At 34.7% G+C, this 24,983-nt stretch overlaps 1 protein-coding gene across 2 annotated transcripts in view; it reads left to right on the forward strand.

The window, feature by feature from the left end:
* Positions 1-24,983, forward strand: part of CDH10 (cadherin 10) — a 93,275-nt gene that overhangs the window by 44,238 nt on the left and 24,054 nt on the right. For both annotated transcript variants that reach the window (XM_036398137.2, XM_036398128.2), the window contains exon 3: positions 15,490-15,784. In XM_036398137.2, coding sequence (XP_036254030.1) covers positions 15,490-15,784 — 295 coding nt within the window. The remainder of the gene's footprint in view (positions 1-15,489; positions 15,785-24,983) is intronic.

Consider the following 24,983-nt stretch of genomic DNA (forward strand, 5'->3'; position numbering starts at 1 on the left):
GCCCCACACTTTAAATGAAAGACCTAAGTGGGCACTCCCAGTTCCTTTCTTTTGAGCCAGTGAGTTTTTTAAGTTGATGGGTCATGATGTCCCCGTGGCCAGAATGACCTTTTACCCAATCAGAGCTTTCCTTGTAGTCCATATATTCTGTATTCTTTGTGTCCAATATCAGTGATGTGTTCTTCTCCTGCAGTTTTTTTTTAACCTCCCCCTGCATCTGGGGAAACACCTAGAGAATAGTACGACCTTTATCTTATCCCAAGTTCCTGCTATGGGGCCTTCTCTTATAGTTCAAGTTCTGGGTATCCATGGAAGGATGTTTGGGTGGGCCTAGGTGTTCATCAGTGGTCACAGATGCCATCTGTCCCATAACTTGGGGTGGTCTTTGTTTGACCAGTGATATATGTACAAGCAGTTGCTTCCTTACACAGTTTGCGATAGGACGAATTTTTGCCCAGATGCATTAACCAGGATGAGCTAACCAGACCTCACTCTGTGAGGCCTGGGATTCATGCCATCCTGCTGCTCCATTCTGTTCTTATCTCATGGCAAAGTCCTTCTGTGGGATGAGCAGTGTTCGAGACAGGCAACTGTGCTCTTCAACTCCTTGCAATTCCAAAAAGAGAAACAAAGCAAAATACATAGAAAAAGAACAGTAAGACACTAAATTGCTCAGGTAGACATATCTATATCTCAGGTAGACACATGTAAATGTGCTTTTATTCAATAGCTTGAAGTTAAACACGAAGCATAGTAGAGGACCTCTTTCACTTCCATGGGTTGTTTGAGGCATACTTTGCATAGTTTTAAAGGTCATGATAACTGAAGGAGTTACAGTCAAAGAAGTGGGATATCATCTGTAAAATTATATTTGCTCAACTTTCAAGCAAATACTAATTTTATAATCTGTTCTTTTATCTCTTTGGCTTCTATAGGACCTTAAGTATTTTACTTACCATGTTTAACAATTTTAATGGTCTTGGAATCTGAATAGATCTTTACAGAAAACAAGATAGTTTTATTTTTTTCCCCTCTTAAGGAAAACTAACTAAAACTGAATGTAGGAGGTGCAAAGTAGAGGAATATACTAATGGAAATTTCAAGTTCTACTGAACAAAGTTATGAATCAACTGAAAATAAAATGAACTTAATTGTTCTTCCTGACCAAAATGACCCTTTGCAGGCAATTTAAAGCTTTCTGTTTCAAGCACAGCTTTTGCATGCTATAACTGGTATGTTGAACTTTCGAGGTAAAGCACTAAAAGGTATTTCTTGTTTGCTGTCATATGTCCGGGGCAGTGTTTTACTGCTCCCTGAGGGGCTCAGCCTGCCCTGCGCTGCAGCCGCTGGCACAGCCCCGGCTCCGCGCAGGGAACGCAGGGCAGGACCCCCAGTGCTGCCCCTGCCACTGAGCAGGCACCTACTCTATATATGATAACATATAACATATATATGATAACATATAACATAACGTATATTAACACAGCTTTTTATTATTTCCTTGTCCATGTGTCAAGAGTTCTCAGTATTGCAGAATTACATGCTTTGTTCATACTTAATCTGCCGTGAGTGCTTCACAAATACCACTTTCCAAACAGTGTGGGTATTTCACTTCATGTATTTCCAAGTCCATCCATCTAATTGCTTTCAAGTGCTTTACCCTTATGTAAATACTTTGCAAGTCTACTTATAAACTAATGCAAATATGAGTAGGGACAAGTAGCTGAATATTTTTTCCTCCTCTTCTGTCAAGTAAATGGAAGCTACTTGTCTAATGTTATTGAGTGCTTAGAGATGGCATGATAAATGCAAAACACAGGGAATGTATGAATCATAGAACCCCAGAATCTCCTGAGCTGGAAAGGACCCACAAGCATTGAGTTCAACTCCTGGCCCTGCACAGAACCCCAAGAATCACACCATGTGCCTGAGAGCATTGTCCAGTGTTTCTTGAATTCCAGCAGGCTAGCTTTACCTAAATGATTTAATGAAAACTATCTAGTTTGATACAAGAGTGAATAATACTATTTGACTTCTCCATTTTTCTTTTGCACATTGATAATTGAGTCCAAGCCATTTATCAATCTGATGAGAACTGGTAAATGAGCCTGAGGAGTCAATACAGTTCTGCTAGTCATGGAGGTAGGTTTCCTGAAACTGCTTTACTCAGTATCTGAGAAAAGTATTTTTAAATGGTAGATTTTAAATTTATTCTAGTAATCCCAGTAGCAGTAATCTGCCACTTTGAAAATAATTTATAAAATAAATAATTCTCATCTGTGTAAGCACAAAGTGAAATAAAATCTAGCAGTGGTCAGGAATATTTAGAAGGAAGATAGTCTAAATTACGGGCATACTTCCAGCAGTTGTAAAATCACCAATAGGATACATTTTGCTGCCTTTATGAAGAACACCTATAGCTCTCTTGGGTGGTTTTCATTTAGAGTTTGTATCTGATTATGCATTGTACTTAAAACAACATCATACTTCAAAACAGTATAAGAAACTGAGAAATAGTTTAATCTGAACTCTCCAGTTCCTTTCAGTTCAATTTATCTTTCAGTTTTAGAATTTCATCTGCTTGTCACAAAAAAAGATAGTCCAAAAGGGAAAGAACTGATAAATCTGAAATGATTTATATTCAAAGCCACAACTCAGGAAAAGTAGAGTCTGCTTCATCACAGTACATTCATTCACTCAAGGAATTAAAAACCATAATATAAAAGAGAGCATTACAAATTTTTGACCTATACCTTATTTGAAATTATAAATGTGTAAATAGCCAATAGTTACAGCAGCAGTTTAAAGGCTGATTCTCCTTAGGGGCTTTTTTTTTTTTTCCTTCTCTTGATTTTTTTTGTTAAATCAGATGCAGATGACCTTTTAAATATCCTGTATACACAGATAGCAAGGAAGATCTGGGAGTAATACTGTGGAAAAATTGGTGACTTGCAACAAAATACCCATGAGGGAGAGAGTTCTAAGAAGTTAAAAGTTGATGTTTACCCTTTTAAAATGTCTTCCTGCTAGAAGGTTTTCCTTATATCTATGAGTGGTTTTGTCTTTGAAGATAATTAAAATAAGCTGAAGCGAAAAGACTGTAATGGTAAGTTCTTCCAAAGTTTCTAATACCTTTTGTTTTGAGGCAGGAAGTATCTGAAGTCCCAGAAGATAGAGTAGGATTTGCTTGCAGGAGTAAACAAATATCATTGTCCAACTCACCAGCGTTACTTTCTCAAATAGTTATTTCTGATTCCTAAGTTTTTTCAATAGCTATTTACTTCAGAGCATTAAAGGAGGACAGGACCAGTGAGGGAAAAAATTACCCTTTAATTTTACAATATTTTGGTCTGTAGTAATTTTAAATATATAACCCTAGATGAGTTCCTAATCTTTTCAAGCCTGAGAACAGAAGCTGTCTTGTTTTTGTTTCAAAGACTGAATTCACAGACCACCCAAATTCTTGACAGGCAGGTACAAAGGTACCTTACACATCTGAACACATGTCAGAACTTAGAAAATTATTAGTGAATAGTTAGGAGGCTTGGTATCATAAAAGACATTCATAAACAGATTTATGCAAAGAGCTAGGTGGAAAATATGTGCTGAACAAAGAAAGATAATGTTCTGGGATACTCATGGTATTGTAACTAAGAAGTTACAAAGATTGCTGCCTTCACTGTATACTCAGAGGACAGGGAATTAAAATTTGAGTGGGAAAAGACTGCATACTTGCAAGAACATGGAACAGCTGAAGAAAACCTAGGTGCTCAACAGCAATTCTGATCATCTCTCCTGTTCCCCTTATCAACCATGTAGAAAAGCCTTGCTTCTTCATATTGGCTATGCCTTTCATCTTTTTCATAGATCTCTGGTCCAAAGTCCAGTTATGCTACCTGGATTTAAAATTATTGTCTTACACACAATGCAAACCTATACCAAATTAACTTTTTTGGTGATATTATTATTTAGGAAGTAGTGTAGATGCTCTCCCTGCCTCTGAAATTGTATTCCTTCAGTCCTGCCTTTCCTTTCAACTTGCCTAAATATGTGGATCAAAGCAGTTGTGGGGGAAGACATAAGCAAATTAGGCTTACTCTTGGTGTAAAGTTAGGAGTAATCATACTGTCTTTCACTGCCAGTGTTTTGGTAATCTGAGGGTTTTTTCAGGTTCCCGTTGGATTGTTGGTTTGGTTTTTTTTTGTGGGGTTTTTTTTTTTTTTGGTTGAGAATGTTTGTACTTTCTTAATAATTCTCAAGCAAATGACACTTATTAACACAACAGGAAACAGAGATTGAAATGATGATTTGGAATATTTCTGGGTGAAACTGGTGGCAAAAAGAAGCACAAAGACAAACAGAAACCCACAAAAAAACCTACTTTGTAGAAAAGTTTGGAAGACTGCATGATGCATTAGAGATGATAATATGGGATACTTTTTCTCTTCCACACTCAGGAACAGCTGAGAAAAGATGCAACTAGTCTTTCTGACCATTTGGTTTAGAAGCTCGTTTATGTTACAAACGTGCTTTTCTTGGTTTTATTCCTAAAATGTTTTAATAGTTTTCTTGGTAATTATATGTAATTTAGAAGTACATATGTTACAATATAGGAATTAATAGAATAAATTACACTTGATATGCAGAAACATGAAGTAGTAGTACAGATTTTTTCTTTCTATATTAAGAACTCCATCTTCTAATGACAGCATTTGCATATCCATTTTGATGTATGACATTTGCTGTGAAGTATGCATAAATTCAAATTTCTGAGTCTCCATGCTGATGATTGTAAATTCCATTAGAAATGATATCTTTAGGAATTTGAAATATTTAAGAAATATTATCTTAGAGTGAATGTAATAATTAAAAACTATTAGTACCTAGGCAATCTTGGATAGAAATTATCTATCTTAATACCAAATTATTAAAATGACATTGATATTTTAAGTTTTGGCAGTGAGAATATTGATTAATGCAACTCTGTTGCAACAGTGAGAGGTGAAGTAAATGGGGGGAGAAAAAGAGGGTTCTATTTTTTAAATTTTGTTTTAACGAGTAGGAATTTAAAGAAATACCATGAAAATCCATTTTGAGAAAGGAAACTGGAAAGAGAGTAAGGCAGTGTTCCAAGCCATGTTACTAAAATTTAAGAAAAGTTTTAATGATGTGAAAGTACTTGTAAAAAGTAAAATTAATGAGGCAAGTAGAATATGTGAGCTTCAGGAGAGGCCACTTGGGTGCAGCCATACAGCAAATAAATACATCTATGAGGAGACAGAAAAAAACATAACTTCTGTTAATTTACTTAAGTTTTTAAAATTTAAATCTTTTACAGAACACTCTTGTACTTTTAAAATACCTGTCCCTTGTGAGAATTACCATGCAGAAATACAGCGACAATTTTACACATTTTTGCTACTGAAGATGTCATAGAGGACTTAGAAATACCTCTAGCAATCAGCAGGATGTCTTAGGTCATTCAAAAAGGATAATGAGACTGCTATATAAATAATACAGTTGGAATATGAGGAAACTGCTTAATTACCTATTTAGTTAGGTCAGGTTATGTGACAGACCATTCTCTATGTGTCAGGAGTGGCATGTTGTCTACGAAAAGCCAAGTAAAATAAATGGAATAGCTAGAGGACTGCTGATGGCTGTGACACTGGAAAGAGCTGCACAGGATTAATCAAGGCTTGTCATTTAAGAATAATGGAAGAGATTTCAGTAATATTGATGTATTTCCTAGGAAAGGATAATGACATGCTATAGAAAACAAAGTCATTAAAGGAATAAGGAATACTATTTCAAGTGCCACGTAAAAGTCTCTGTATCATAAAAGAGAATAAAGTTTTCTAGGGATAGTTTAGAATTCCTTTTACTATCGAAAGAAGAAAGTAGGAGAAAATAATACACAAGGCAAGAGCTAAAGCTTCATGGAAATGAACTAATTCTGGGGAAAAAAAGAGAATGTAAAGGATTTCTTTTATTCTATAGACAAAACATAAAACCCCACACAAAGAGAATGAAAGACCAGCAGCATAACTAATATAGTGTACTTTATTTGTAATTAGGAAAAGGGAGATTAAGTAAAGGGTGCTTTTGATGTCTTACAAGTGTCAGCAAATGTCACAGAAGCTTTATGGAAATACTGGCTAGGCCTATCAGCTGATTACTGGAGTTCACATAAGTTAGAAAAAATTTTTCATCACTGATGTAGTCCACAGAACACATTTTTGAAATCAGCAATTAACATTGCAAGGGAGAATAATTACTGTAGAATACAGTTCTTAATTTCTATCACTCAAGATCACGATGGGCTTTTTGTCCCCAGTAAAAGTATTTCAGGAATAGAGTTCACTGGGGCTGGTGGTGCTGTCCTTTTGTATACACCATAACATGCAATTCTCTGTATGATTTGTGCCAAGATTTACACCCAAATCTGGTTATTTTGGTACTTTGCACTCTGATAGTGGAATAAAATATGCTGCTTTGGTAGAAAAATTGTAATTAATTGTAATTATAGCTACGTACACAGCTAGTACAGCTAGTATTAATAGAAACATGATTAAATTCAATTAAATTTAATTATGTGATTGTAATTCCCTACATAATTGGGGTGCCTACAAGGTGTCTACAAGGAACCATTTTGGATAAGTCCCTAAACTGTCTCCAGGAACTTAGCATGCTAGGATTGCACTCTTAAATGCCGCTATGATAAAACATGAGGTGTGGGTAATAAACACAATGAGTTAGAGGCCTGCATACAGCTGCAGTACCCTGATTTTGTTGGGAATATGGATATTTAGTGGAATGACTTGCTTGACTGAAGCATTGAAATGGACAGATACAGACTCTTTAGGAAGGATGGGAAGGGAACACAAAGAGAGGGAGTTGCCCTTTATGTGACAGAGCAGCTAGAGCACATGAAGCTCTGCTTGGGGATGGGAGAGGAGACAATGGGGAGTTTATGGATTAGGTTTAAAGGCAGGACAGGCAAAGGTGACATTATAATGGGTGCTTGCTCTAGGCCACTTGACCAAGAAGAACAAGTAGATGAGGCTCTCTAGAAACAGATAGAAGTGGCCTCAGCCTTCACAGCAGGCCAAGAGGAGAGATCCGTCCTCTGCTCAACTCTGGGAAGGCCATGCCTGGAGTGCTGTGTCCAGTTCTAGGCCTCCCAGAACAAGAGATGGACACACTGGAGAGAGTACAGCAAAGGATGCTTAAGGCACTGGAGCATCTTACATATGAGGAAAGGCTGAGAGAGAGCAGCTCTTTGTACAGAGGAGAGAAGGCCCAGGGAGATCTTACCAATGTACACAAACACCTGAGGGGAGGGGACAAAGAGAACAGAGCCAGGCTCTTTCCTGAGATGCCCACTGACAGGACCAGAGGCAATGGGCACAAACCAGAAAGCAAGAGGTTCCTCTGAACATCAGGAAACACTTTTATCAGGAAACACTTTTGTCCTGTGAAGGTGATAGCACTGGAAAAACCATGCCAGAATGTAATTTTATGTAATGATTTAAATTACAACTTCTTTATTTAGTGTTTAGCTGGTATGTACACAGGATTTTTCTTGAGAATAGTGTTCCCTAGAATAACAGATTTCATAATTTACTAAAAGAAGAGACAAACTTGATGGAAAAATAAAAATATGAGTTGCATTTAAGAGTTTATACATACTCCACCTCTTTTCTATCACTGATCCTCATTTAATGCCTTACCTACCTGTTTAGGGTTATAAGATTTCTTTCCTGGATATATAGTTACACTGATTTCACTATGATATATATGAGGTCAGGATTGATACAGAACATCTTCATCTCTCATTTTTTTGGTTGCTGTGATTAAAAATAGTATCAATTCAGACTCATCAGAAGTCTCCTGAAATGTATAAAAACATATGTCAGCTCTCTCCTTCTTTCTCTTCCCTTCCTTGGGATTGAATTTAACAATAATACTCAATTATTGTGGACAACACTGTTTTGGAGATTATTAAAATAGCTTTTATTCCTTAATTTTGATATACAGTCTCCTCTTAAGTTGACATTTTCCACTTCCTGGGTTGACAGACATTGTTATTCATTTCTGTGTGATAAATACAGAGTATACATGAAAAGAAAAAACATATATCATAATGGTAGAAAACCTTCAAAACACTTACCAATTGACATGTTGCAATGATTTCAGATGGAAACAAAGACAAATTTCCAAACACAATATTGTGTAATGTGTTTTTAAATGGCCTCCAGCAGTAGGAAAAATAAACCAAGCATCAATATTTTAAATTTTATTTTATTTTTAAAAATACAATACTTTATATGTATAGTGCAAATTATACATTAGGATACAAAAAAATAACTGTTTCAATGGTTATTTTGTTAATAACTAGGCTACTTTAGGAAAACATATATGAACATATATATAATAAAATAATTCTTGTTTACAAATAACCCCAAACCTACAATTGGTTCTTACAACCACTCTTTTGTGATTAATGCAGAGAGCATAGGAATAAGTGGCATCTTTTCCTTTAAAAAACCCTCAACCTAAACAGACAAACCCCTACGTTTTAAAACACATGAAGCTATTGTGAATTCAGTCAAATAAAAGTATGTGCTGTCTTAGTGTATTTGCCTTCCTAGACTATTCCTTGGTGGAATAGAGAGATTGTTCTGGAAGCTACTTATTCCTTTATACAATATTTAGCACCAATTTTTTATTAGGCAAAAAACATAGCACATAAAACCCATGGATGTTAAAAAGACCCTTTAACCAAGTCTGAGGAAGATCTTACCAGATATTTTTTTATTCTGAGACCACAGGACAGAGACTACTCGTAGAAGTAGGAATGTAGGCTTGCGCCATATTGATTTCAGTAGCAGGAGAGCCAAACCATGTTTCTTTGTTCAGTCCAGTGTTTTAATGAATGGGGAACCTGGACAACTGCCACGGGTCAGGACTTTTTTCCTCTCTTTAACACAAGAATTCCTTTCTGCTTACTCATACCCATGTATTGGAGGAGCCAGGAAATAAGGGCGCTTCAGGTCTACTGGCAATTCTTTCTGTCTTTACCTAATGTACAGATTTTATTTATTACATGAAAATTGGAAGACAATATGCATATTGGCTTATGCAAGAACTTTTTGGTGTATGAAATTCAATTAGTCTTTCATCTTAGCTCAATGATTGTGTGTCTTCTGGAGTGGAAGCTACGACAACCTAATGAAGCTGAAACTTTCTAGTTCTAACTCTCTGAGCATCAGATAAAGACCTTGGCTTGAGGAGGGAGATTGGGTATTGGCATATTGACTTAGTGCATCTATGAAAGACCTTTTGCTGCTGCTCATATGATGTGTCTTAAAAAAAAAATCCAGCATTTCTCACCTGAAATCCTAGAATATTTTGTCAGTGACAAGACTATTTACCTTCTCCAGGCTTGACTCTTCCCTTTAAAATAATCTACAGTAAGAGGAAAAAGATACAAATCTAGTGATGAAAAATGTGTTTGTTGTATGGTTATTTTCTGGGAAGTGAGAATCTTCAAGATTCTATCAGTAATGAAAATTGTAGGGAGATGTGAAAATTCTATCTATGTGATGGTATTTCACTCAGGGATGTGGAAAGAAATGCTAAAAAAGTATATTAATTTTAATTTATGTCTTACCATTTTAAAACATTGTTAAGAACAAAAAAATATTTTGAACATCAAGGAACTACTGTGAAATTTATCAAAAAAATAGTGGAAAATATTTTTCTCTTTCCTTTTGATAATGAATCAAGTTAAGCAAACACAGTCTGAAAATAGTCTGCATTGCAGACTGAAGTTTTTAATTTCCGTTTCTTGCAAAAGAATTTCAGAGTACTCCTCATCTTACATTACTTGTTGCACTTCCAGTTTAGTTTGCTCATCCCTTATCTTTCCCAGTCTCACAAAGCATTTTTTTTTTAATCTTTTTCCTTTCTGCCTGTCTCCTCTTAAATAACATACAATAGCACAGTCCTGGCAAACTGACAGTATAACTGAGTGAGAAAATTTAATGTGTGACATGTCTGAATAAAACTTAGTGCAAATTACAGAATCGCTGAAAAGAGTTGCTTAAAATGTTACCTTTTGGATACATTTAAATAAGTGAACGTCTTTGGCGAGTAAATGTGTCTGAAAGCCATTGACTGTTACATCTGTCAACTGTGAGAATACCACACAGGATATGAGCTGGTCTGAAAATCTTTGACAGTAAATGCAGCTACTGTTAACAACTGCATCATTTAATAGTTCAGTTCATGATGATTAAAACAAATATCTCCATTGTGGGAATTTTGTATCAATTATTTTCTGCTGACTTCATGTCAAATCTTCCCACTGTTGTGATTATGTTTAGAGACACAATCATTCTTATTCAATTAAGTATCCAGTCAAGTTGCTAATATTAAGTGTGCACTAGAACAATGAATGAAATGGCAGATGCTTCTATGGTGTATTCTGGCTTCACTTTGCTAATATAATTACTTACAAAAAAGCTAATAGGTTACAATTTGCCCTGAAACTTATCCTCAGAATTAGGAGATGCTCTGGACTTATTTGTATAAAATCTAAAAGATAGACTAATTCAAGAGTGTACTGAGGTCTCATTGTTCTTGTGATACTAGAATTAAATTGAAATATTGACACATTGCCGAAGAAAGTAGAAAAAAAAAAGTTGCATTATATAATTAAAAATGACTGCTATGAAGTAAGAGATTAAGAGTCCATTTAGTAAGTTAATAATAAAATAGTCTGTCAGTTTGCAAAGACTACAAAAACTTTAAACTGTTTTGGAATATACTATATACATTATAGTATATTAAATTAAGATTAAAAATAACTTGAACTGCATTAATGCCTACAGTAAATTTTCTAACCAGAGGGAGGTTTCTTAATGCACTCATATCTGGTGTCTAGTTATTTGAATACCAATCACTGAAAAATCATAGAGAGAGTTTTGAATCAGAAATTCAAATAGAAATATGTGTGACAAATCCTGAAGTCTATTTCTCATTGTCATAAATCATTTTGAATTCCAGAAGTAGCTTGTATGATAAAATAGATCTGACTAGCCCAATCTTCTCTCTCATTTTTACAGTAGCATCTTTTTGCTTTTTGGTGAAAATAGGATTAACACTTTGTATGCTATTACAAAAAAAAGTCCACCTACTTTATACTCATTTTGGGAGATTTCAGAATTGTGTGGATTTCATAGGGGAAGATGGGGAGAAATCCCAAAATCCTGAGTGGACAGGTTTGATTTGAATCATTGTATGCTAATTAACATGGATTTCCTCTGTTGTAATTTTTGAAGCAAAATTATTGTGTTGTTCAACTAAAGTCTTCTGAAAGTATTTTTAGAAATACAAATACAAATCTTTGTATTTTTACAAAGATCTTATACAGATCTAAAAAGTTATTGAGCTGAATTTGATTGGAGCATCTTTTCATGAGCTCATTTTATTTATGGTTGCATTTACCCTAAAGAAGGATGTAATATGTTCATTAACCCTGTGTTTTTCCCACAAATGAATAAAAAGTAAACTTCTCTTAAAACCGGTTTTTGTGTCTGCCTTGGATTGCTAATTCAGTTTCACTTTTAAGTATTCACATAACAATCCATTTTGTGGCCCTCTGTAAATATTATCTTCCATTTAATAAGATCTTCCTTTTTTATTTATATGAAATCCTTCTGGATTAAAAAGGTTATTCAACTGATTTAGATAGAGGAGATGCAAAAATATCATAGTAATTGCAATTACTGTATAATGAAACAGGGCTATATAAAATAATACCAACTGACATTCTGATTTCCTGTGAAGTGAGAAAAAATACACATAAAATACATATACCAGTGGAGCTGAAAAGGGAAACATTTCTGTGGAAGAACTGCAAGAAATTCAGGAGTTTGCAAAATATCAGTGACAGATATGAAAACAAAACCACATCTTCACAGCTGATCATTTTGTGCAATGAAATTGCTAAATGAAACAGATGTCTTTCCATTTCTCAGCTTGGCTGACATGAATCACAGATGCCCATTAGCTAAAATAACTATAGGAAACACTTTATGCTAAAAGTAGCAGAAAAATATTTCACAGAATATTTTTTTAGTACTTGAGTAAAATGAAAAAAAACTGCAGCACTGATTGACAAAGTGTTAAGGCATTTCAGAGTTGGATAATGATTCACCATACAGGGTTGTGAAACACCTTGGGCAGACTTTCGTCACCTTGAATCCTCTATTAACATCTGGATTGAATTAAGAACTGAAAAAAACAAAATCAGAAGTATTCTCTTTTGTTGTTTAACTATACTACACATTTTCACCCCTTGAATTAAGTCTGGAAGACTTGTTCATTTTATCTATAGCTTTGTGTTTCCTGATCACTCAAAAAGACCTGAAAGGTTATTCTGAATTTGAAGTTTTTCTACCATAACTCTGGACTCCTATGTATATACATATAATTTAAATTGGATTACCAAACTAAAGGCATTATTAATATTTTTTTAGTGAGCATAGTGTTATAGCTTAAAGTGTTCTTCTAACTATGTATGTTTGTATTCCTTTTATGTTACTGTGAGGTACAACTCTTGGCTCCCTAGAAGTCTTTATGTGGTTGTCTCAAAGTCCTATATTCAGCTCCGTTTCCAGACTTTTGGCTAATATATGTACCACACAAACAAAAAAAACACGCACAAGTAGGAAGTTTGAATTTGGCAGAGGTAATAGGTTAATTATTTTGTGGGCAAAAAAAAAAAACATTTTTAAATCACCTCACTAAGGCTTAAACATGGCTACAGGAGAGGCAATGGAAAATCAACAATGATGGTACCTTACATATTAGACAAATAACTGTGTTAAAAGACCTTTACACGCTAAATTGGATTTAAATATATTTGTTCAAAAACTCCATATTTTGTAGTGCAGGGATTTTCTTAGTTTTCTGATTTAGTTTTCTTCACCATACTGTTCAGGCTTCAAGTGCCAGGCAATATTTTAAGGCACCAGAATATGATTATTGGACTACTAAATTATTTTACAAGTTCCTGGCATGGTTTTGCTAAATATCACTCTCCAAAACAATTTACATGCATCATCCATTTGGCCAGACACTATTGCTGGGAACTGTTTGCATGGAGTTATTCTGTTCTGGAGATAATTTATTAGAATGGATTTTGCCAGGCTGCCTAATGGTTTCTGAGTGAAAGGACAGGCACTGCAGCACCAATACACCATTGTAAACTTTTGCAAGAATTAATAATACCAGACCTGGGCTTGGAAAGCATCTGGGAAAACTGCAATGTGCCCATTTAAGGATTCCACTCAAACAGAACCTTATTTTATATTTCTGTCACAGGTCTAAGGAAGAGCATGCTCTTATCGTACTCTTCATCATTCTGGTATGAAAATATTTCATAGAGTGGTCATGTTTCATAGAGTGGTCAAATATTTCAGCAGTGAGTTCCTAGGACCAAAATGTTTTTGAAGTGAAATTATATTCTAGGAAGACATGGAGAAGAAAACACTCAAGAACTACTTACACTAGATGACATTTTAAAATGGAACACAGCTTGGAAGATGCTGTCAAGTCCCTTAAAGAAGGGTGAAAGGGTTAATTGGAGGACTGAAAGGTCGCAATTTTTGTGAGCCTTCAGGGGAGAGATTAAAGCTCACTTTAAAAATTCATTCTTCAAAAGAGGTGTGAGAATGGCTTGCAACCTTCAGTTTGAAGTCATTAAGAGAAACAGAAGGAAAAGAAAGAAAAATATTTATTTGCAAAGGATTTTTCTTAACGTCTACCTTCCTACTTTTTGTGTTTGGTGGAGTTTCATATTTTTTTATTTGTTGTAGAATGAAAAGAAACAATAAGAAAACACTTTGTAAAGTAAACATGCACGTGTGTAGTGTAAGCAAAGTTTAATGGGTCTAAATACTTTCATGTAGAAAATCAAAGTTCAGAACATGATAGTATTCAAATTTCTACCTTGAAGGCTTTGATCCCAGATGCCTGGTGAGTTCTGTCTGTTCCACATATATCATGTCTGTGGGAAATATTCAGTGTTTGAGAATTTTTCACAACATCAAGTCTGTGGGAAATATTGAGTGTTTGAAAATTTTGCACAACCTAAAAGTCTACTGTTTGACTTTAGCTTATCCCACCAGTCCACTCTTTATGCTTGGTTTCAGCACAAAAGACAAGGAAAGACAAATTTGAAACCAGAATAATTAACTATTTCTATTCTTATACTTGAAACAGTTGCTATGGAAGACAACATGAGGGCATCACAGATGAAAAAGAGAAATATTTTCATGGCTGCAAAGCAAGGGGGGGTATTTATGCTATGCTACATGTATAACATTTTTCATTATCTGAAATAGAGGCTTAAATTAAAAAAAAACTCTTCACATGACTAAATATTATCTTCCTGTGGATTTAATCAGTGCTGCAATTACGTGTGCAAATAACTAGTTTTAGAAGGGAAAAATGCACCAGTTCTTCAACTGGAATATTCTGCTATTTTTTTAGTGTGATTTAAAAGAAATGTATTTGCACTTCAGTTTTGTAATAAGAGCTTCTACTTTATTTGATCCTTCTGCTGAACTCAAAACTAAGTGTACTAAAAAGAATATATTTCATGGCGAAAATAAATCTGAGTGCCAGATTCTTTCAGTTAATTATGGAATCAATGAGATTGGAAGGACCTTTCCAACAAGGTGTTTAGAGAAATTATGCTAAATGTATCCAAAAGATCGAATGAGCCATCATCCACGCGAGTGTGCTGAGCAACAAAGCATAATTGAATAATTTTCCATATAAAGGCACTCAGGACTGCAAGTTATATATGTTAAGTTAAGCTTTATACAACTTAAATAATGGGTGTTAAATCAATACTGAATGCTTAATAAATTTGGGTGTTTTTCCTTTAGTCTATTTACATTAGTTGATAAAGTGCAAGTGAAAATGATTTAAAATTAAATGTTCCCTGATTTGGGAGGAATATAAATAATATGAAATGAAATTTTTAAAAATATATTATTTCATGAAACCAGTGGTTCTGTTTTCCTTAATTGTCTTGTATTTAGCCATGTTCTTTATCTGCTTAGTGAATTTACAACTAGCACAGCAGTTGTGAATTTTTAATAGGATCTCTTCAAGGAAAGAAAAGGTCAGTATTAACATAAAAATCTTCTTTAAGAATGTGGTGCAGAGGTTTCTTAGCAGAGAACAGGTGTTGCTGCAAAAGTAAAATCTTCCAGAACAGCCAAGTTGAAAGATTCTTGGAACTAAGTTAGGAAACTGGCTGTCAGTCAGTGGTGAATAAAAAATACTTTCTTAATGGTATCAACCACATATGTGGCATACAGAACAACTTAAAATATAATAATGATATTTAAAAACAACCATTCTTTTCATTGCTTCTAAACAAAGTACTATCTTCTTCCATTTCAGCTTCATTCTGACCAGGATAAAGGAGATGGATCCCTCAAATACATTTTGTCAGGAGATGGGGCTGGTACTCTTTTTATAATTGATGAGAAAACAGGAGATATTCATGCAACTCGGAGAATTGACAGGGAAGAGAAAGCCTTTTACACCCTGCGTGCCCAAGCTATCAATAGAAGAACTTTGAGACCAGTGGAACCTGAGTCTGAGTTTGTCATCAAGATCCATGACATCAATGACAATGAACCGACATTTCCAGAAGAAGTTTACACTGCTAGTGTTCCTGAGATGTCAGTAGTAGGTGAGTTCTCTGTACTGAGGTACAAATGCCTTTTCTCCATTACTTGACAAATTATTTCCCCACCTTTTCAAAAGTCAGTCGTGTGCAGAATTCTACCTGATAAGTTTTTTTCATTTTGACATATTTGTTCAAATACTGAAATGGCATTCAGAACCAGATTTTTATGATCTAAGATCTGTTTCTACTTGGAATATCCAAATTATTGGCTTTACAGTTCTTTGGAATATAAATATTATAGATAGTAGGTGAATGATGAATCATCTTCCTCCTTAGGAACTGTTAGAATAAGATGACTAAATTAGCCTGTTGGAAGCTCAATATTTTTTTTTCTTTCATTTTCACTGTAAGTTCCCAGTGGTGATAAGCACTGAATGGAGAGCTATCTCCACTCCCTCTGTGGGTGAGGAGAATTACATATTGACTCATGCACTGTCGATGCACTGTCTGAAGGTAGACACCCTCTTAATTTTTTTTTTTTCACTTTTTTACTGTATAGACAAATCCTCTTGTGCTTTCACTTCCTTAACTCCATCCACGAATGACACCTTCATGAATGTTAAACAGCTGTTTGACTTGATCCTTCTTCTCTTTGCAATGCATCTTCAGTTCCTATCTTAACTACAAAGTTGTGGCCTGGATCATGCCAGCTGGTGAATTTTATAACCAATAACATTTTGAAATATGACCTATTATTGATATTAGTGCATACAATTCATTAAGGATAATTTTTAAAAACTTAAAAATATATTATGTTTCTTTTAAATGTAATATTAATTAATTAATTGCATAAATGTAGCTACTATAATATTAAATTCTAAAAATTCAGAAAACAAACAATTCATTCAATGTAATTTTAGGCTATTATTACCATTTTAATCACCTCCACTGCCTGAATAGGTCAAACAGGTATTTTAGATTACTAAATTAGCCTGTTGAGATGATAAGTTTTTAAGATGTTTTAAATACATAGGTATTAATAATTTAGTATTTAACTTCCAGGACCTTGAAAAATGCTAAAAGAGAAAAAAAATACATAATTATTGAAAGAGAATGCCCTCAGCAAATCTGTGCAGCATTGCATGGAAGCATAATACTAATATCTTTTTGTTCTTAATATTTCAATCTACTTTCAGTTTGTGATTGAATCAGTTTTTACGATTCCAGCATTCAGCAAGTGTTTTTTATTGTAAAGGAAAATAAAATTTATAAAGAAAGTTAGAGAAATCTGACAGATGATTGTGTAGGCCTGTACTGAAATTTCATCAAATCATCCCACATAAAGAGAAGAACTGAAAAATCTTCCACCTTTACTGTTCCAAAATCTAACAAAGTGTAATACCAATTTACTAACATACTGGTCAGTTTTCTAAATTTCCATAAACATATACAGCTTTAGGCAGAGCATCTTGAAAGTGCATCCTGAAAGAACATTTCTGGAGCATTTTCTACAGAAGCATTTGGCTAGATTACAGGAGGGCTGAAAAAGTATGTCTCAGAGTTTCAACTTCATTTCTTATGGTCTTTCTGTAAATTCCAAAATGAATTGTTTAAAACATGATTGGAAAGATATAATAAAATTAATCAGGGTTTTCATTAAATATTATACTATTATACAATACTAAGTTTTAAGCTATTGTTTCTTCATTTCATCAGTCTCAATTCCATAAATAACATTTTTTCTATAAGTATTCTCAAACATTCACAGCATTATTTCAATGCTTCTGAAGTATTCAGATTGCAAGGTTCCAGTGTATCTGTACAGCTGTACATAGATCATAAAATTCTGAAACTGCAAAATGTCAGCATTAAAACAACAAAAAATGAGATAATATGATAAGAAAAATATTTACAAAACAATAATTTATAGAGAAACAAAGAGCAACAAACACACCACCTTGGGTGTACTTAGTGTGTTAACCTTATATCTTACATAAATAGCTGTGCTGAAAAAAATGGACTTCATTTTGTCAATAAAATGATAATAATTAGGAGAATTGTAACTCAGTTCAAATCTGTCGTGTTCCTGGGTTTTATAAATGCAGTCATTCAGCTGTTAGAGTGACTGTCTACCTGATAGGCAGCATTTCTTTGAGCTTTATCACTTTTAGCTTTATGTCTGCTCCCTAGAGGTTTATATTCATCTGTACTCCATAAGAGAATGACGTGATTTTATAAAGTATTCATCAAAGTTGATTCATTTCTTCATAACACTAATTTAATTCTCCAACTTAAAAAAAAATCTACTCAGTAATCTGAAAACTAAAGGCTAAGGGAAGAAGGGGAGAAATCTTCTAAAAGAATAAGCAGCATAACACTTTTGAGAAAAATAGAACTAATCAGAAATTGTGAAGTCATTATGTCAAAATACTTCACATTTTGGTACAACAATAATATATTATCACATCATTATTACAAAATATTTTTAAATTTGTATTTTTTCTGGCATCATACAATTCAAGAATTTTTAGTACAGCAACTTACATGAGAAATTTATGAAAAAAGGAGCAATTATATTTTTTATTACAATTTCACTTCCTCATTCAAAGGAAAATAGGAAGAAATTCCTACATTTCTCTATTTTCTTTCTCTCTGGACTTTTCTTTTTTTTTTGTTATGGTATTGTGAGTAGCCCATTACTTGCCCAGTACTGTTGGCCATGGGCTAAGAAACTGTCAGGCTTGATGTAAGGAATGCAGATAGAAATTGCAGTCTTGGATGTAATTGCACATTCCGTTGAATGTCCCCTGTAGTAGTCACTTCTGTGAGAAAGTAGAAACAGTTAATTTTTCTATAAATGTCTGCAAACATTAAGAGGAGTTTATGATATTAATATTTTCACAGTGATAGGTACCAGAAAGAGAAATTACAAAGCTAAATTACTCTGGCCCTTACCTGAGTAGAGATGAGTTATATGGTTCTACAAAAAGTGTGCTACTCTCAGGACTGTAATATTTTCATTATCTAACCAAGGATAGTCAACATGGTGTGGCACTATGCTACATATTGGGAGCCTGAGAAAGAGAGATATTGCTGGAACCACACCCTGCCTTTCCTGTGTCAGACCTGCCAAGCAGACAGAATCCCATGTGAAGGATTCCCTGTCCTCACTCTCTTCCACTTTGCTGAATGCCATGACTTCAGGGATAGGGGAGAATGGTGACAAGTTCCTGCTCAGTCCTGCAGGTGCATCTGTTCCGCAACTACCTCACTGTCACAGGTGCCCTTGCAGGGGTGGTGCTGATCTCCCCTCTCTGCTGATTTGCAATAAGGCACAATAAAATGGAATGGAACTGTGTCAAGGGAAGCTCTAATTAGACATTAGGAAAAAGTTCTTCATCGACAGATTGGTCAGTCACTGGAACAGGCTCTCCAGAAAAGTGTCAGAGTGTCTTGAATGCTTCTCTTAGTCATATGGTTTAGTTCTAGGTAGTCCTATGAGAAGCAGGAAGTTGGACTTGTGATCCTTATGGGTCCTTTCCAACCCAGTATATTATATGATTCCATGATAGCATTATCCACCAAAAATACATCTATATTCTTATAGGATGACTTGCGCTCCTGCTACTATTGGTACATCTAAGTTCAATAGTTTACTATCAATCAGGTCTAAAGGCTGGACCACTAGACAGACACATAAACATATCCAAACAATGTTTTTTAAGATACTAGTTTATTCAAACCAACTGCACAGAGAAAGATCCTTATATATAAAAGTAGGATTGTATAGTATAATAAAGTGGGGTGAAAAGGAAAATAAAATACATGGCACTTTCACTATCAAAGGTGAAAGAGGACCTGTGCACATAGATGGTGCAGATAGAGATCAGATGTCATGCCTCCTGTTGGAGGACAGAACACTGGAACAATTCTCTTTGTTCATTGTTTCCAATTCCTGTGGAAGTAGTCATAATCTTTTATATGTATATTCATCACACAAGCAATGTTTCATAGATAATAAATATTTACTCTTTTTTTCCTTTGTTATACATAAAATCCGTATCAGTCTTTAATATGACTACTAACTTAGAACTTGTAACTGTGCCTTGTATTTATGTTGTGCTTTGTCTGTGTTCTCAAAACCTTGGCCATCGCCTGGTGACTGCATTCTCTGTCCTGGTACTGATTATCAATGTTTCAAATAGGCTTAATCTTATCCCTACTTTAAGAAGTGTCAAAAAACCCCAAAAAGTCAGCTATTCTGCAATTTTGCCACTGTGATGTCTATTTCTACACATCTGTAAAGCAGCTACAATGGTGAGGTGTTCATATGAACCTTGTATACACTTATCAGGATACCAGAAAGAAGAGAAACATGGTATCACATCATGCAAAGAAAAGAATGAAATGCTTATATAACAAAACCTTGAAGTGATTGAAATCAGTGCACCCTTGGAGAACAGGGGTTGCTCCATCCTGAAGTTTCCTGTACAAGAAGGAATGATAAGGTGATCGGGAAGTCAGAAAAGCACTATTTAGTCTTTATCTACTCCATATGCCTCCATCCATAAACCTTATCAAGTCATGATGCAGCCATACACCAGCCTCTTTCAGACCACAAGAGCAGTTTTGATTTCTTCCTCCGGCTGTGGTACTAACCAGACAGACACCAGAGGATATGGCTATTTCTATTATCAAATAGAGTGTTTTACAAAGGCCCATAAATCCTTTGTTGTCTTGTTCATCTTTCTTTTGTTGCTTATTAAACATTGAAAAGGCAGACATAAATGGGCCAGCTTCAGGATCTCACAGCTGGGTCGATATTTGAGAAGACAACTTATTCTCCTGAAGTCTTTGTACTGATTACTGGATTTTTATCTTCTTTCACTTTTTCCTTTCCTTACTTTCAGAGTTTGTGACCCAGAATATTCTTACAGTTTTGACGACAGTCTTCTGCTCTGTCCATCATATTTTTTACCTATCTCTTTCTGCTCATTTTGAGATTTCTTTTCAGAACTGCAAATAGTCTATTTTCATCTAGATGGATTTTCCTGTAGAATTTGCCTATTAGTGTATTTTAGAAAAGTTTTCAGAACTTTCTCTTTAGAGCTCTTTTTATATATTTATATATCTTCACAGACTATATATTCTATAATCATTCCCTATCCTTATTGCATCTTGTAACTTTTCTGCTTCTAAATTAGGGATATCAATATATGATATTCAGAAGATGTAACCTCCTTCTGGGTTTACATGTGATGTACAGGGTGCCCTGTTGGTCTGTCATCTCTACCTCTTGTTATATATTTTCTTTCTCTTGAGACAGCAGTTAGAGCTGCTTAACTTTTTACCCTAGCTTCTTCTATACTCCCTTATTAGTGCTATTCATCAGTTCCCAATGCTTAGTCCTCTCTGCCATGGAATTCATCTTACAACACCTCCTTCTGGTTTCCTACTTAGAAAGATATTTCAAAATCTTTTTTTTTTCATACAAAGTTCTCTCAACAAACCCTTTTGCATCTTCTGACTTAGGACATTTCAAAAACCCAAATCAGGATTTTTTTTATTTTTTTACAGAGTTTAATTTCATTCTGCACACAAATCCTGCCATTAGGAGATGAAACAAAAAGTTTAAAAAAAACCCCAAAACAAAACAAAAACCCACCAAGCTAAAACATTTTTCCTTAAAAAGGACATCTTAAAAGAATTGAAATTATCCACTCCTGTGCTTGTTTGCAACTTATTTTTTTCTAAGTTACAGGACTATCTTGTAGTCAAAGATCTTTCTGACACTGAGTTCTCTGAACATGCAGCCCTTTTCAGTTCTTTTCTGTATTCTGCAGCTTAAAATAGATTATTTCAGAAGAAAACATTTGTCATTATTTCTGGGGAAAATAGGTGTCATTATTTCCTGTCTTTTCCACTAAAAACAGCAGAAAATTTCTATTAATTTGGCTTGTTTTTTGTATGGATAATTTACTATAGAGGGTACTTACTCTAGTCAAGTATCACATAACTCAGCTGGGAGTAAAGAAAACAAAACCTAAGCTTACAATCCAGCTCCACAGTGGATATTTTGTGGATTCCTTTTCCTAGATAATTATTTCCAGTGATTTTTATCTAATATGTATGCATCATAAATGAATTGTGAGGTCAAAGTCATTAATACTTGTATTGTGTTTGAAGATGCTTGCAGAAAACAGCAGCAAGGGCCAAATATATTAATTACTTTTATAGTCCTAGACTCAAGGGAGAGTCAAACACTACAATTAAAGATATGTTAAAATATGCCTTCTGAGAACTACAATAATCTGCCAAGAGACTGTTTGTGTCTGGGCCAAGTTTACCACTGTTAAATTCTACTTCATGGTATGTAAAATAGGCAATTATGCCAGAAGAAAATAATAGAATTCATGGGTGTGTTATTAATAATGTAGATGGTGCCTTATTCATAGATTCATAGAACGGTTTGAGTTGGAAGGGACTTTAAAGATCTTCTAGTTCCAGTTCCCCTGCCATGGCAGGGATGTCACCTACTGACCTCATTGCTCAGAACCCCATCCAACCAGGCACTGAGCACCGCCAAGGATGGGGCAGCTAAAGCTTCTCTGGAGAACCTGTTCCAGTGCCTCACCACCCTCACAGTAAAGAATTTGTTCTTTATATCTTATCTAAACCTGGTGTCTTTCAGTTTGAAGCCATTCGCCCGTGTCCTATCACTACATGCCCTTGTAAAATGTCCATCTCTCCTGTATGTAATCACTGTCTCCTTTATGCACTGCTATAGAGGTCAGATTAGGCTTTAAATTCTGAAAGTCAAAGACCAGCTTCATCAGAAGCAACCTGTGACTATGTAAAAGACAGAGCATGATCTAGACTAAGTGATGATTATTAAGTGATCCCTACACTGTAGTTTTTAAGCCCTGGCATAACTGATCATCTTCAATGCCTTTGGATTTCTGGTCCAGGTTTCCTACCAGAACAAACAATACATTTGTTTTATTGAGCATCAGTGGTCTTCAGTGTACTGAAGCAAAGCAAAACCAGCTGGTGTTTTGACAGATGATGTGCAGAATGTAACTGATGACACTACTCCTGTTTACTTCTTGATGTGGTTTCTGTCAGGTTTTTACAGGAATTGCTGATCCCCTGTGGAAGCCTGAGGAGCACATCTATTTTCCTCTCATAGCAAGGGGAGTTCTGCATCCTAAATGGCACTTGGAAGTGTAGTAGTGCCCTTGCACTTCTCCTCCCAGGTACCAGACCCATAAAAACCAAAGAGCTGAGGCAACATTAAAAAGTAAAGTTCATCCTTACTGCATTTGGGTAATAGAGTGTATACATTGTCCTGAACATAACCCACCAATTGCATGGTGTGATAGCAATGAAATTAAGGAGCACAAGTCTCTTTCCACAGACTTTAAAGGGAATAGGTACAAATCTACAGTTTTCAGAAGTTTCTGACAGGTTTTTTGGGGGTGTATATATGCAGCCATGTTAATTCCAGCTGGGGAGAAGTATAGATGATGTAATTTTCTGTTTCATGTGCATGTGCACTGAGAGTATTAATTATTATATTCATTATGACACCCAAATAAGACAGCAGTAACTGTTAGACACATATTATTGCATTTAAAATTTATTTGTTTAAAATACATTTTAAATTTATTAAACATTTTCTTCAGTTTCCTTCCAAATTATTCTTCAAAATTGGTTTTCCTTATATTTTTAAACTAAAATGAAACAAAAGTCTCATACAATTGACCTATTAATAGATACGTTTAGTTTGACAAGTGAAGGAAATGTGAAAACTAGAAAAAATAAATTATTCAGTTACATGTAATATAGTATTTATTTTCATGTATTTACAATGTAGAAGTTTCTGATTAACACATCAGGCTGTTGTGACATATGTGTTGATTATGACTGTTCTCTGTTGGTATGGATATGAAATGGAGGAGTTGTAAACTTTACTTGCACACGTGTTGGTCAGCATACTCAGTGGCTTGGGGGTTTTTTGCCCTTTTTTTAACTTGCAGCACTTCAGTTACTGAAGATGGTTTGTTTTATCCTTCTTTTACACAACCGCTATTTCAGAGAAGGTGTTCTTTAGGAACAGGCATGCATTCTAGCACTGCAGTTTCTCTATAGTAGTAGGATGGTGCGAAAGTGCATTTCAGAATCAAGACAACATTCTTCAGAACTTAAATATATTAAACAAAAGGCCTATTCCCCTTTTAGCAGAATAGTTATATAGACATATATCTACGCATGGAGTTCAGTAAGGCTGAAGACATGAGACATGGAGAATCATAGAGACAAAGCTTTTAGAACAGACCTGTCATCCCCACATTCTTATTTTTAAAAAAAAAAATCAGATTTTTGGATTCAGCCATTTTTTAGATGCAATCTGTAATACAATAGAAAGTTATTTTGTCTTAATTTCTTTATACTTGTGCAGCAGTTTTTACTTTTTAAAATTTTATTTTATGTTTGGGTCTTTTCTCTGCTAAATTCATTATTATAACCAGCCCATTCTGCCTTCTTTATGAGAAGCCAGTACTTTTAAGGACTCACTGAACCAAGCATTTTGATTCCCTAGCAGTTGAAAATGAACATTTCGGAGAACTCATCTCTGTTTCAACAGTTAGGCACATGCTTATTCCCTTGATATTGGTGCTATGATTGAACAATTTACTTGTAAAAAGTGGGTTTGTTGTCATGTCATAAAATCCCAAATAAATGGAGAAATAGCATTCACTTTTACTTTTTTATGTTTTTCTGTGTATGTTAGAATAAGTATGTAATCTGGACAGACAATGCAGATAATGAGAGGGATTAAATAGTTGTGCCAAGGGTCCTGGATTTCAGGTGCCTTTTTCATATTTGGTGGGGAAAAGAATTTTGAAAGAATTGGGAGAAACAAGTTTTGAGGTCTTCTAGAAGATCCTCAGATTAGCCCATGGCTAGCCAGTCACGTGCTTACGATGATTGTTTTTCTTTTTTTTTTTCTAATTCTTTCCTATATACTTAAAATAGTGTCTCCACTTTATGGATGCACGGTTGGGGGGATCCTTGTTCATACTTTGTTTCTGTGATGGAAGAGTTGAACATGATGTAGAATATATTTTGATTGTGGAAAAACTGTCAGTGGTAACGGCAAACATTTCATGTTTTAAAGGATTGGTATGTTCTACTAAAACTTAGAAAAGGACTTTAAGGTTAGGAAATTTTCTGTAATCTAAATAATCAGCCGACTTTA

The sequence above is a fragment of the Molothrus ater genome, chromosome 1 (genome assembly GCF_012460135.2).
Source record: "Molothrus ater isolate BHLD 08-10-18 breed brown headed cowbird chromosome 1, BPBGC_Mater_1.1, whole genome shotgun sequence".
In the NCBI taxonomy this organism is placed as follows: Eukaryota; Metazoa; Chordata; class Aves; order Passeriformes; family Icteridae; genus Molothrus; species Molothrus ater.